The sequence below is a fragment of the Marmota monax genome, unplaced genomic scaffold, assembly GCF_021218885.2.
Source record: "Marmota monax isolate L192 unplaced genomic scaffold, Marmota_monax_Labrador192_F-V1.1 WCK01_AAM20220418_F8-fsc00021, whole genome shotgun sequence".
Taxonomy (NCBI): Eukaryota; Metazoa; Chordata; class Mammalia; order Rodentia; family Sciuridae; genus Marmota; species Marmota monax.
In genome coordinates this window covers 21,084,620-21,098,794 of record NW_026695228.1, presented here as the reverse complement: position 1 = coordinate 21,098,794, position 14,175 = coordinate 21,084,620, and the positions used below count along the sequence as shown (strand labels likewise).

General features: G+C 54.7%; 2 protein-coding genes and 1 long non-coding RNA gene across 8 annotated transcripts in view; 2 read left to right on the top strand and 1 right to left on the bottom strand.

The window, feature by feature from the left end:
* Nucleotides 1–1,947: 1,947 nt before the first annotated feature.
* Nxnl1 (nucleoredoxin like 1) lies at nt 1,948–7,869 on the bottom strand. Its single transcript, XM_046436786.2, has 2 exons — nt 5,477–7,869; nt 1,948–3,099 (listed from the first exon to the last, which is right to left on the bottom strand). Exons 1-2 carry the CDS (start codon nt 5,800–5,802, stop codon nt 2,811–2,813), a joined length of 615 nt encoding a protein of 204 aa, XP_046292742.1. The 5' UTR covers nt 5,803–7,869; the 3' UTR covers nt 1,948–2,810.
* On the top strand, nt 3,065–6,317 carry LOC124087762 (uncharacterized). The gene is made up of 2 exons (XR_009226013.1): nt 3,065–3,606; nt 4,120–6,317. It is a non-coding gene; the product is annotated as an uncharacterized LOC124087762 (long non-coding RNA).
* A 132-nt stretch (nt 7,870–8,001) lies between the features above and the next one.
* The window catches only part of Slc27a1 (solute carrier family 27 member 1), a 30,516-nt gene continuing 24,342 nt past the window's right edge, over nt 8,002–14,175 (top strand). Inside the window, exons 1-2 of one of the 6 annotated variants that reach the window (XM_046436783.2) lie at nt 8,002–8,136; nt 9,716–9,883. In XM_046436783.2, coding sequence (XP_046292739.1) covers nt 9,717–9,883 — 167 coding nt within the window. In that variant the 5' untranslated portion in view covers nt 8,002–8,136; nt 9,716. Of the gene's footprint in view, nt 8,849–8,969; nt 8,987–9,103; nt 9,248–9,715; nt 9,884–14,175 lie in introns of those variants that run through there. The other 5 variants (XM_046436782.2, XM_046436781.2, XM_046436780.2 and 2 more) reach the window with 5 other exon arrangements.

Sequence of the window (14,175 nt, the reverse complement as noted above, 5' to 3'; positions counted from 1 at the left end):
CTGAGTCAAGCTCTTCACATCCTTGTTGAGTATCTTCGTTGGAGAAATGTCTATTCAAGTCCTTGGCCCTTTTTAAGGGTGGCTAACTTTTTGTTGTTGAGTTGAAGGAGTTCTGTAGGCAGCCTGGGCAGTGAACCCTCCTCAGCTATATGTCTTGCAACTCTTATACCCTGTTCCCCCACAGCACCCAGCTCCTGTGGTGCAGTGGCTATTTCCTGGCCCATGTCCAGACCTTGCAATAGCCCTGAACATTGCCTTGCTCTCCAGAGGAGGAAACGGAAGCCCAGAGAGGTACTGAGACTTCCCAGCAGAGCCGGATTTCAACCCAGCACCTCACCTCCCACCCACTGCTCTCTACTACTTCCCAGATGCACCAGCGATTTCACTGGCTTTGTATTTCCAGTTACTTTTCCAATTGATGAAGCCAACTTTTTTTTTTCAAATTTCAAATTTACTTGAAATTGAATGCATTCTGCTGTCATGTATAACAAATTAGAGTAAATTAATAAATTTTTAAAAATTAATTGAAAAATAATATTTTTGTGTGCCCCGAGTCCTCACCTTAGTCCTTAATAGGTAAAATGGCTCTGGGGGAGCCTAGGGCTGACTCCTCATCCCCAGGTGGCATTCTTTTTTTTGCTGTGTGGCTTTGGGCTAGTCCCTTAACCTCTCTGGGCCTCCTCATCTTGCATAGGTTACAACTACTGATTCATTCATTCATTCACCCAGCTTCAACCAACACACTTTTCCTTGTTTTATAGGTGGGGTAGCTGAGGTTCAGCAATTCATTCAGATCAGCATCCCTGTTCTTTTCCAGGACTTAAGATACAGAGATGTAAAATACCTGCATTTGTTCATTTGACGAATAGTAATGGTACAACCACCTTGTGCCCAGCTTGGGAGGCTCGTGGTGACCAAGACAAGCTTTTTCTTCTGGGGCTCACAGCCTGGAGGAGGAGGTGGAAGCATACAAGAAACCTACAAGTAAAGGGACAATTTCCTAATCTGGCCAAGGGACATTATCTGAGCTGTTTTAGGTTCATCATTATTTGCTGGGGGGTTGCACGCACCCAGATACCCTGGCCCGGCCCCACCCCTTGTGTGGGGGCGACTCCTCAGTTTATGGTGTCTGCATTCAATCTGGAAAGTGGAGCCTGCAAGTGAGCCCCACGGAGGATGATCTCATTCACCTTGGCCTTGGGTCAAACCCCTCTGGCCCCCGCGGACCGGTCGGAGACGGGGCCCGCAGTTGGCTGGGATGGTTAGCAACCTTGCTGACGGGCTGCGTGCCCCGCGGTAGGTTCAAGAAGGTTTAAAATCAGCCACCTAGGATTAGAGTTTAAGAGCCGCTATCTCACAAGCTCCAACACGCCCATTTCTCAGAAACGGCCATTTCCCAGAGTTGCCCACTGAGGTCCAGAGAGGGAAAGCTGCGTCGACACCTTTTAGGGAAACTGGGTGCGGAGGGCGTGGCTTACACGCATTTATTTGCATTTTGGCTCCGCCCCAAGACGCACCGCTCCATCCCGCCGCCAGAGGGCGCCGTAGGAAAAGCATTCCGAATGCGGAGCGAACCCCTTTCTGCTTTCTTGGCAGATCCACCTGGAAGGACTGGCCTTTTGCTATTTTCTGGAGGAAAGAAATGGGGCTTGGAGAAGGAAGGTGACTGTCCCACAGTCACGAAGTCCAGAAGTGGGTCTAGACCGGAGGTTTTTATTCCTATATTCTACTCTCTCCCTCGGGGATCCCCGGGGTGAAGACCTGGGAGACTCTTGGCCCTCTGTGGCGGTCACTGGCCCCAGCGTCCATGGCGCCAAATAGGGAAATGCATCCCCGTAAAATAAAAAGAAATCTTTTAAAAGCTTGAATATGAAATATGTGGACAAATTGCCGGAGTCCGGCTGCAGCAGAATAACCGGGGGGTGACGAATAACTTGTGTACGTTGATACAGCAGGAGAGGGAGCCGTTTATTGCAGGACAGGAGCAGTATTTATACATTCCACACAGCTTATCTAATTAACATAAACTAGATACATCAGTCAACCAATAAGAAATCTCCACACTTAATGGCTCGCTTTTGTTACTTCTCAAACCACTCCCTCTGGCATTTTGCCAGGCACCATCCAGACTTGTTTACCAACTCTAACAACAAATGGTTTAATGCACCATGGGCTTAGCGTTCTCAGCACGTTTTTTTAATTTAGTTTGCATTTTCCCATTTGGGGACCAGGTCTCGAAAAATATTCTAGAATCAGGTCTCAAAAATATTTCTTGGTACTTTAAAGCTCTGCCTGCTTCCCGGGAGGCCCAGAGAAGCCCCAGTGGAGGAGGACAGGCCCTGGGCCGGGGCTGAGTGCGCGGAGGTGTCTGAATGGAGACTCCCTCGCCACCTGCCCCAACCTTGGTCCCAGTCTGTCCCCACGGCGGTGGGGTAGGGACCGGAATCGGCTCCCGGGACCCCGCCGTTCCTCTCTGGGGATCCAATCCCCGGGTGGGGGCGGGGGGATGGGGACGGGGAGGAGCCCCTGGGGGTGGAGCTCAGGGCAGACCCCTCCCCTTCCCCCGCCCCTCTCCGTCGGCGGCTCGGGTCACCGGAGCTCAGAGCAACCTTCCTTTCCCGGGGCGGTGGCGGGTTGGCCGGGGGTGGGGGGACCGGGACGGAGGAGCGCAGCGGTCCCAAGCTCGGCCCGACTCCTCCCACCGGGGTTCAGTACTCCGCGGGAGGCTGGGGCAGAGGCCGGTCCCCTCCCCTGCACCTTGGGGGACACCTCGTCCGGGAGCAGAGGCTCCCCAGGCCTCCTCCGCAGGCTCAGAAGGGGGCCCTGCCCTCCGGGCCGCGCCCGCCCCGCGTCTCCTCGTCCACTCGGTACTTGCGGCGGCGCAGCGGCTCCACGAGGCTCCGCGGCGCCGGGTCGTCCAGGTCCTCGGGGAGCAGAAAGTTGCGGTCCAGCACTTCGGCCGCCTCTTGCCAGTTGGCGAAGCAAGCTGGGCCCAGGCGCTGGATCTCATCCGTCGCGTCGCGAGTGAGCACGTCCCCGCCCGGCTTCAGCACCACGACCGTGGGCAGGTGCTCCACCGAGAACTGGCGCCCGAGGTCCCTGCGGGGAGGGCCGGCCAATCCGTGATCCTGGGGCACCGATCTCAGACCGCGGCACGTTGAGCCCCATCCCATCGCAGCCCCTCCCTTAAGTCCCTGCTGGGTCGCGTTTCTGTTTTTCTTCCTGGATCCGCTCGGCATACCACATACTGTACAGTCTATTTCTCCTGCTTATCATTTTCTCCCACAGTGAATTTGTAGATCCACAAGGGCATGGATTTGCCTCCTTACGCTAGTATCGTCTGTGCCTGAAACAACGCAAGGCGGAGTAATGCCCAGGGAATGTGTTGTGGGGCGAAAGAATGAATGAATGCATGCCATAAGGAATATCAAGTCGGGTAGGGGCTACCAATTAGCGAGGGCCACTTCAAGAAGGTGACCTTTGATCTGAAATCTGCAGGACGAAGAGAGGGAGAACTGAGATGAGGGTGCCCAGGTAGAGGATGCAGCATGTGCAAGGGCCCGGAGGTGGCAGGGTAACTGAGCCGGAAAGCCCTGGAGGAGGACGGTAAGAAGTTTTGATTACTGTCTAAGTGTTAGGGAGAAAGCCAACGAGAAGCTGTGTGCACCCGGGGTTGACCCTGCACCAAACTCGGTGTCTAGGCTAGACCCGTCAGGGAAGAGCTGGGCTGCCAGACTGGGCCCATCACCCACAGTTGTTAATTTTAATCTGATGCTTTCTTGGGTAGTCCTTTCCCAGGCCCACACCCAGGGAACACGTGGTACCTGCAAAATCCCATGGGAGCAAAATAGCATATTTAGCAGTTAAAGATCTAGGACCCCCTTCCCCCAGCCAAATCTGAATTTCAGAAAAACAAAGAAAACTCTTAGTATAAGAATGTACCCCAAATCACATGAGACATAGATACCAAAAACATTATTTGTTGTGTATCTGAAATTTGAATTGAGCCGGACAGTGTGTACCTTAGCTGGCCACTTTCAAGGAGGGTGGTGGGGAAAACCTCATCCCAAACAGAAGGTGTCATCTGAGATGCACTTGGAACTCGTGTTTCTTCCCTAGGGACAGAAATTTGGCCTGCTTTGGAGGAAAAAACTCCCTATTTGCCAGAGGGCAGCAGGATTGGGCAAATGTCCCATCTGATAACAAGGAGCGGGAAGGAAGCGCTCCATGACCACAGACCTTCCACTTGGGCACCAAAATGAATGAAATTGGTAAAATGTCAGGAGGTCGGTGACTCACTGTCAAATGGTTCATCACCCCCCCCACACACACACACACAGATCCACAGATCCACGCACTCACACACATACAGAAAAATGCCACAATTGCTGTGGACTTCATTATACACTTCTTTCAAGTTTTTGCTGAGTTGGATTTTTTTTTTTTTTTTTTAATGTTGGGGATGGAACCCAGGATCTCATATGCTAGGTGATCACTCTGCCCCTGAGCAACACATTCAGGTCCTGAATTTTTTTTCTTTCATGAGAAAAAGAAAGGGCTCCTCCCTAGCACTGCAAAAAAAAAAAAAAAAGTTGGGGTTAAAAAAGAATGAAAGAGCTGGGCGTAGTGGTGCATGCCTGTAATCCCAGCCACTTGGGAGGCTGAGGCTGGAGGATCACAAGTTCAAGCCCAGTCTCTGCAACTTAGTGAGGCCCTGTGTCCACATAAAAACTAAAAAGGTCTGGGGATGTAGCTTAATGGTAGAGGGATCCTAGGTTCAATTCCCAGTACCAAAAAAATAAAATAAAATTAAAAATGAAAGTACCTCTCATTGCAGAAAAGGAGCAAGTTCTAAAATAGCCACTACTGGGGCTCTCCTTGCAAAGCTTGAATCAGCTCCCTCTCCCGAGTTCTCACACCCTGCAAGGCTCCCAGCCACTGAGGTCTATCCATCCTTCAGAGGGCTCTACTCCACCCACCTCTCACCCTGGGAATGACTCAGCCTCCCTGAACTGAACTGGCTGTCCTTTCTCCTGGCTTTATGTCTGTGCTGGGCCCTCTGCCTGCAAAGCCTGCTTTTGGGACCGTGCCCACCATCCTCTTACATGCCTGGGGATATTTTTAAAGATACTTCCTCCAATGCATTCTCTGACTCCTGGATTTCAGTGAGGTTTCCATTGCATTTCCACTTGGGGGCCTCCCTTTGTCCTCCAGAACGCTCCTGCAATTTGTCATTTTGTATCCATCTGAGTCTTTGTTTCACATCTGATTTCCCCACTTCACCCGCCAGCTCCCGGGGTGCGATGGGAGTGGGAATGGACACCACTTTCTGTACCCCTAATTTCTAGGGCACGGATTGGCACATGGGGCTGTTCACTCCCCCAGGGAGAAGGGACAAATCACTAAGCAAATGCCTCAGTTCTGATGGTGATGCCTCCTCCAGGAAGCCCTCCCAGACCTTCCTGTCCCGCCTTACCTCCTCAGATCATCCTCGAAGGGCAGGAAGAGCCACTTCTTGGGCATGTCCTTGAGGAACAGCTCCTGCTGCTCTTCTGTGGGATCCTGCGACACGTACACCAGGGCCAGCTGGGCCGCCCGCAGCACATAGAACTCATCTGTGAGCCTCACAAAGAAGTCCTTGATGATGGGCACGAAGGCCTGACACTTGGGACAAGCCGCAGCGCCAAAGAACAGCAGCACCAGACGGTTCTCCAGCCTGCGGCTGACCTCGGCCTCTGTGTCCAGCTCATCCTGGTCACTGTTATTGCAGATCAGAACGCGCCCAGAGAACAGGGAGACCATGGTAGCCCCAACTGGGTGCTGGGGACAGGGAGAGAGATCCCCACGTGGTGTGGCCTAGACCTGCTGTCTGGTTCCTCTCCCAGGAATAGAGATCTCTAGGAAGCCAGTTTAGGACCTCGCTAATCTGCTCAATCTTGACCTAGTTCTGCAGGGCCTCCAAGGGCAGGGGTTGGTGCGGGGAGAGCGCCCTCGTGTGCCTGAAAACACATTGCAGAAAAACTAAACTGGGGTGTGGGGGTGTAGCTCAGCCGTAGAGCACTTATCCAGCATTCTCTGCTCCAAATTGAGAGAGACGGACTGAGAAAATGAGAAAGAGAAGAGAAAACCCCGGAGAGAAGACAGCCCAGTGAAGACCAAGGCAGAGACTGGAGTGATGCGGCCACAAACCAAGGGACCCTGGGAACCACCAACAGCTGGAAGCCAGAAGAACTCCTTGAAGCCTCCAGAGGGCGCTCTGCTGCCGTGACTTCAGACCTCTAGAGCTGCCAGATATAATAAAGGTTTCTGTGCCCCTAGGCAAAGATACTTTTGTTACAACAGCCGCTGTACACTCATACCTACTATGGCGTTTATTTCAGGGAAATTGTTCACTTCTACACGGTGCTCATGTTCTACTTACAATGCAGTCCCTGTGCCTTGGTCTTCTTGTATTTTATTTCAATACTGCTTATTTTCTCTTGTTTTGGAAAGTGCAAGAAATTTCTTTGCTGTTGCAGTATACCCAGCAGAGGGCCCACTGCCAGCCACTGCCACGTGCAGTGACTGGGTGATCAACGCACTTGATGCCCAGCTCCCATTAACATCTACCCAGCAACCTAGGTGCAGAGGGGAGAGTATCCTTCCCAGGGTCATCAGTTGAAGAGGAGCAGAGACTGGTTCAGTCCCAAAGCTTGAGTTCTACCCTCCTGTCAGGGAATAGATCTTCAATCCCTTATGCAAAATCCTAGGGGATAATAAACCTTGGCACTGGGAATGTTTCCCCTTTCTTTTTTTATTTTGAGGCAGGGTCTTGCTAAGTTGTCCAGGCCAGACTTGACTCATGATCCTCCTGCCTCTGCCTCCTGAGTAGCTGGAACTACTATGATTGCAACCATGGAGCCAGATAAAACTTTCTGGGTTTTGGCAGGGGGAATGGAACCCAAGGACCTGTGCATGCTAGGCAAGTCTCTGTCACTGAGTTGTACCCCTAGCCCTGGGATTGGGGGTTTTTGTATCCCAGGAAGATAACTGGGGGAATGCTTTCTGTACTGCAGGGTGTCCCTGGGGGCCTGGGCATTCTGTAAGTGAAGGCAAATGAGGATAAAAAAGAATAATTGACCATGGGGAAGAGCCTGGCTAAGTGCAGCAGAGATGGCCCCCTACTGGAGTGTTGAGACCACGCTTAGGAAAAAAAGTGGGTTTCCAAAGCCAAAGGGGATGGGGGGTGCTGTGGGAAGAACTGGATGAGGTTATGAGTGTAGGGTGCTTAGTCAGGGCTTAGTTTACCTGGTAAAATGGAGGGGTCGAAGGAGAGGGGAGGTGGAAAGAGGAAGAGGGGGAGGGGAAGGGAAGAGGAAGGGATGGCGGGGAGGAAGTGGGTAAGAGAAGAGGGAATTAGGGTAAAGGGAACTAGGGAAGAAAGAGAAGGAAGGATAAGTTCCAGTAGGTGGTAATGAGGCAGAGGTAAAAAGGGAGGAATAGGAGGGGAGGAGAGACAGCTCGCTCCCAACCCATATTTGCAATCTCAGCACCAAGCCAGTGCGGCCAGCTCTGGTTCAGTGCTCACTTTCTTTACCTGTAAAGTGGGTGTGATTGCAATAAGCATTCTGGCAGGGCAGGAGTGCGGCTGCAGAGACAGGTCATTGCTGATCCCTGGCTTGAGAAAGTAGTTTCGGCCAGTGGCTGGCTCTGGGCCTGTGCTCCGGATCTGCTTCCTCGCCCCCCATTCCACCCACCCTGGGCTGCTGGCAGAAACCAATGGCAGCTGGAGTGGGGGTGGGGTGAGCGCCTGCCCAGCCCTGTCCTCAAAGTGGTGCTGGAAGCAGGCCCTGGCCACCTCCCAAAGACAGCGCTGGGAAGGTCGGCCAAGCAGGGCAGAAAACAAGCAGGGGTGGAGTGGGCAGGGGGGCACAGAGGGGGAACTTGATGGGAGGGCCCCAAGGCAGAGGCACACATGGACACAGAGCAGTGAGACGAGCCAGGAGTTGGCCAGAAACAGAAGCCCCTGAAGGGACCCACCATCTGGAGCTAAGTTGAGGACCCCTGCCTCGGCCTCACAGTCTGCCGGCCTCTTGCCTGAGCTTCTGGAAGCCCACGAAGGAGCAGCCAAGTCCGGGGGTCTGCAAGTGGCTTCAGGTCAGCCAGGGAATAGGGTTGTGGACATCCAGGTCAGTACCTCCCCACGCCTGGTCAGAAAAAGGGCTTTGGAGCCTCTAGGTAAGCATTTAGGACTCTGGGGTGCAAACAAGACCTAGTTGGGCCTCCTGGGAGTATGATTAGGAAGGATGAGAACCTGGTGTGTGGATATTGTCCTCCCCAGGCTCCAGGGGTGTGACACTGAGAACTGACAAGGCTTTGGAGTGTGGATTTAGGGTTAGCTGGGTCCTTGATCCACTTTTGAAACTGAGGCGGGTTTCGACTTGGAAACTTCTGCGCCCTAGGGTGTTAGTTTAGCAATCCTCTGGTCCCTAGAATGCGTGTTTAGTATCGAAGAGGCTTTGGGACTTGGACTTGGGGTATGGGGTAATACTCTAGGGCAAGCGGCCCGGGTGTGAGCAGGGAGTTTCTGGTCCCCGGGACAACCTTGAATGCCATCTAGGGCTCGGCCCGGCGCGCCCGAGAGCCACGCCCCTGCCTGCGGGACCCACGTGCTTTCTAAGCACGCAGCCGAATGGGGGGGGGCGAAGCCTGGTTGCCATGGAGCAGTGGCAAGCTTCGGCGGGCCGTTCTAGCACCGCTGGTCTCGTTGGCTGCTGGCTCTCTAGCTCGGGGGATCTCTCTCTATGGTCGTGGCCTCCGGAAGGGGCCAGCCTCCGCTATGCGGGATGAGGGGCTAAAACCTGGACAGGTGGGAAGAAGGGTGTGGGGCGGGGCTTAGGTGCTAAGTGGGCAGGAGTGAGGCGCCTTTCTAGAGTGGTGACTAAGACAAGGCTTGGGGGTGGGGCCGGTGGCCAGAACTGAACCTGGGCCTGGGCACGCAGGCCAGGTCAGAAGCTGGGGACGCGGCTCGAGCTGACCGGGAGGGCCGGGGTCTGGAGCGTGTGCTTAGGGGCCGGAGCACAGGCCTAACTCGGGGTGGAGCCTGGCTTAGAGGGGGCGGGGCTCCGCCTGAGACTTGCGCTTATGGGCGGAGCTGGAGGCTTAACTTGGGGCCGGGGGCCGGAGCGCGGTGAAAAAGTGGGTAGAGGCGGGACCTGGAGGAAAACTCAGCGTCCGAGATGGGCAGGCTGGGGGACAGAGGATAGGGGTAGGTCATGGCCTGGGGACGGGACCTGGAAGAATGACTAGGAAGGGACTAGGTCTGTGGTCGGGAACAAAGCGGAGCCAGCTTCGAGGGCTAAATCTTGGGGATGGAGCGTGGGTTTAAGGTCTTACCTCAAAGTCAAGGCATGGGGCGGGGCCTGACAAGGACTGACGCTATGGAAATATTGGGCCTGGGGGAGGGTCCCTATACAATGATTGGCAGGGAGGCGGAGCCCTGGCCTGGGGGTGGTACCTATCAGGGACGTAGCCAACCACAGGCTTGAGGGCGGGGCCTGACTTGTGAACGCGTTCCGGTTAGACCGAGGAGGGGGCGGGACTTGGCTTGGAGTTCCAGGCTGGGCTGGCCGTGGGCGGAGCCAGGGTCTGGGGGCGGAGCTCGGTCTGGGGTGGGGCATGGGGGCAGGAGGCGGGGCCCCAGCGGCCAGCCCCCTCAGCGCTCTCTGCTTCCTAGGATGCGGGCTCCGGGTGCAGGCACGGCCTCCCTGGCCTCGCTGGCGCTGCTGTGGCTGCTGGGGCTACCGTGGACCTGGAGCGCAGCGGCGGCGTTCGGTGTGTACGTGGGCGGCGGCGGCTGGCGTTTCCTGCGCATTGTCTGCAAGACGGCGAGGCGGGACCTCTTGTGAGTGTGGTCTGGGCCGGGCAGGTATGGGGGCGGGGCTGCGCGGCCCGGGGCGGGTTGAGGAGGTAGCGGGTGGTGTGCGGGCCCGGGTAGGGCTGAGAGGGCTTAGAAACTGGGGACGGGACCCGGGCCTTATGGGCAGGGCTAGGGGCGGGGCCGGGGCTTGAAGGGGCGCCTGGTCGGGGGGGTCTTTGAGAAGAACAGCGGAGAGACTGGGAATCTTTGGAGGGAGATGAGTATGTTCAAAGACGATTGGAGCTTTGGGGACTGCTTAGGAGACTTTCGGGGACCCCAGTGACAACCTTTGGGCCTTTGGGCAGCTAGCTGGTGGAAGTCTGAGGGTCTCTGTGGGACTGTGGTGACTGAGAGACTTCTGGGAGCTGTCAGAGACTCTGATAGGGTCCTGAGGGCTCATAGGGGCATCAGTGGTCTCTGGGGCTGCACAACCTCTTGGGGTCTGCTTAGGGCTGGGGATAAAGGGGCTACTCCCGAAATTTGTAAAGGCCTTCCAAGGTCTTCAGAGGTTCCTCTTTAGGTTTCTTTGTGGTTGGGGAGCATTTTGAGAGTTTGGGATCTCTGTGGAGCTTTGGGTGTTGTTCAGGGACTGTGTGTGTGGGGGTCACTGTATATTCCAGTACTTGCTTGGGGGTCTCTGGAGACTGCCTTGGGGGTATCTCTCAGGATTTTGCTCAAAGGGGCTACTGAGGATCATCCTGGGTCAAAAACAGGCATTGCTGGGGGTTCCCCTGTGAGTAGATCTCAGGAACCGTCCCCATGTGGTGTAGGCGAGGACCTGCCCTGTGCTGGGCTGGCCTTCACAGGCTCCTGGCAGGGGGGTGGGCACACTGAACCAAGGGAGAAGAAACAGGTTCAGGAAGGGGCAGGGATGCGGTGGAGTTAGGAAGGCTCCTGGGCAGGCTGACTGGTTCCAAACTTTCTAAAACCTGTCCTTTCTTCTCTAAAGTCATGGTCCCACCTCTTCCCCACCACCCCTCAGTTTTAAAAAAATATTTTTTTAGTCGTTGATAGACCTTTACTTATTTATTTATATGTGGTGCTGAGTACAAACCCCATGCCTCACACATGCTAGGCAAGCGCTCAACCACTGAGCCAGAACCCCAGCCCCCCTTGGTCATCTTGACATCTCACACACCCTCCTTGTCCCCTCATCCTCTGCAGGAGAAAGACAACTTTGGCTGGGTGCTCATGGTCCTGCCAGCCTGCCTCTGCCTGCCCACCACTCCCCACTCCCTGTGTTCACTTGGTGCCCAAAGCAGCTTGCCTGAGCAGACCCAGGCTGCCTCCTCTGGATGGGACATTTGGGTCCTCCTTTTGCCTGGCGATACCATATGACACTCTCCCAGGGAGCCCCTGCTGGGTTTTTCTACTCAGTACGCTCAGTGGCTCCTTGTTCTGAGAGTCTAAACCATGCTCCTGAGCATGGCCCAAGAGTCCCCTACCCCTGCTCCCCGCCCTAGCCCTCTCTCTGTCCCCCTTGGGCTAGTCTGTGTCCTTGTACTTGCTGAATAACTCAGCCTGGGTCCCAGCCCAGGGCTTTTGCCCTTGCTGTCCCTCTGCCTGATGGCCCTCCCTCTGCTTTTAATTTTTTCTTATGCTGTGGTTTAAATGTTCTGTCCTCAGATGCTGTCTCTAGCCCTCCCCACCTGTCATTTTTGGCAGAATGACCGACACTCCTGAGTGCTCTTGTTGTGCCAGGCCAGGGGATGTCTGAGCACTTCCCAGGTGTGACTTTATAAAGCTCTCCCAGCAGCCTATGAGGCGGTGCTGTCCCACCTTAAACACGAGCAAACCGCAGCACAGCTTGGCTGTGTAGCTTGTCCAGCGTCACGTGGGTGGCAACTAGCAGGAGCAGGCAGTGTGGCTCTGAGGCTTGCCTGGGAACTCCCAGCAGCATCGGTATTTGTAGTTCTCTCACGCGCCTGCTTACCCGTCCCCTGATCATCGGGTTTCTCTCCCCTGCTAGACTGTAGGCCCTGAGGGACAGAGATGGAGGTCATGTCTGTCTCCCCAGAGCCCGGAGCAGGGTCCACTCCATGTCCCTGACATGGCTTGGCACAGTCGGCCGTTGAAGAGCCTTGAGGATCCCACTGATCGCCGCCTCCTGCTCTTCCTGCCCTGGGTGGTCCCTCTCAGTCCAGCACACAGCATTTCTGAGGTTAGGTCATAAAAAGACAGTGGCCTCCGACTCGGGTGCCATTTCTTGGCTCGCTTGCTCTGAGGGATGCCAGCTGCCCTGTCGTCTGGACAGGCCCATATGAGTGAGTTTCATGTGGATTGTCTCCCAGTGAAGCCCGGGGAGGCCAAAGGCCCAGACTCCACCTCAGTGGCAGCTTCCTGAGATACCCTGAGCCAGAACCACTCAATTAAGCTGCTCCCAGATTTTTTTCCCAGTACTGGGGATTGAACCCAGGAGTGCTCTGCCACAAGCCTCACCCCCAGCCCTTGTTATTTTTTTATTTTGAGACGGGGCCTTGCTAAGTTGCTGAAGTTCTCACTGAGTTGCCCAGGCTGGCCTCAAACTTGTGATCTTCTTTCTTCGGTCACCTGAATAGCTGAGATTCTAGGTGGGAGCCACCGCACTTGGCTTGCTCCTAGATTTTTGATCCATGGATCTATGAGACAATGACCGTTGTTTGTAGCTGCTAATTTGGGGGGGTCATTTGTTCTGCAGCAGTAGCTCACTAATGCAGCTTGTCAAATAGCCCTTCCCCTGTACCAGGTCTTGTTCTCACAACCCTTTAAGGAAAGCATGCTGACTAATCCCATTTTTCAGGTGGGCAGGCCAAGGCAAAGAGAGCTGAAACCATTTTCTTGGGAACACACAGCCAGGGAGGGGAATCTGAGCCTTTGGCCACCATGCCATGCTGAATTTAGACTCTGGTTCAGGAACACATCAGCACCCTGCCCCGTTCTCCCGCCTCACCCCGTATTTGCTTCATAAAATCTGGTCGCGTTTATCCTTGCTGGTGTCTTCGTGCACTGGAGTCCTGGGACTCAGGATGAAAAGAGCAGAAGGACAAGAAGAGACCCTGGGAAGGGCCCAGAGCTGGACAGTGGTCTCTTTGTCCACAGGGTTGGGGTGGCTTGGGCTGGTGCCCAACGGGGCCACCCCAGCATGTGGCTGGAACAAAGCACCGGAATCCACTGCCTGCCCATGTGGGCGTCCTTGAGAGACACCAAGCGGCAGTCCCGAGGGCAGCAGGGGACAGGCTGAGAGTGCACTTGTAACCACTGCTGTTCCCGTGTTCAGCCTGGGCATGACCAGCTGTGGCCTCAGTTCCTGTTTCTAGCTGTGCCACTTATAGGAAGACCCGCAGGGGTTGCTTCCTGTGGCTGCTGCCTCGCTGGTGGCCCTCTGCCTGTGGCTCTGACACTTGTACCCCCTGTGGGGGTTCTCTTACAGGAAGACCTTAGAGCAGGGCCAGGCACATAGTAGGTGCTCAGATGTAGGGTGGGGTCAGCAGCTTGGTGGCTGGAGCCCGAGGGTCTGGCTGTGGACGCAGCTCTTCCCTTGCTGACCTATCGCATCCCAGTTGCTTCAATCGGAGATGAAATCTGGTGTTGGAGTAGTCCTTCAGGTGCATGCATTAGCACCTGCTGTGTACCTCACGGTTCCTGGTATCCCGTGAGCACTTGATAAATGTTTGGCGGTAAGTCTGCAGGGGAACAGAGGGACCCTGTAAGCAAGGTTTGGCTCTGGGTTGTTCTGTCCCAATGTGCTGGGTTACCTCAGGCATGTTAATTCACCTTTCTGAGCCCCAGCTCAACCATCATCTGATACATAGCCCCCTACTTTGGAGGCTGGCTATGAGAGTAGCTCAGTGTTTGCATACAGTTGGTGCTCAGTAATGCAGAGGAAGATCACTTTAGTTATTCTTTTAGTTGCACAGATGTGCAGTGTTCTTGCTGCTGAGGTGACCCCCTATTAATTCTGGCTCTCTGTGGTGGTCTTGGTGTTCATCCTGGAACTTAGCGGGGGCTCCATGGCACAGACCCTGCTGTACCACTGTCCAGCAAGACGTGGTCCTTGTGCCCAAGCCTCCCAGGCTCTGACCACAGGGTGGATGTAGAAATAGTCAACGTTTAATGTTTTACATTTTTGTTTTATTTATTGTAACACAGTAGTCTCGCCCCTCGTCCATGGTTTTGCTTTAGGTGGCTTTCGTGACCCACATTAGTCTGAAAATATTAGTAGTTGTCTGACACTTTTAAAAGAGGCCACATTCGGGCTAGAGGTCTGGCTTAGTGGTGGAGTGCTTGCCCAGCATGTG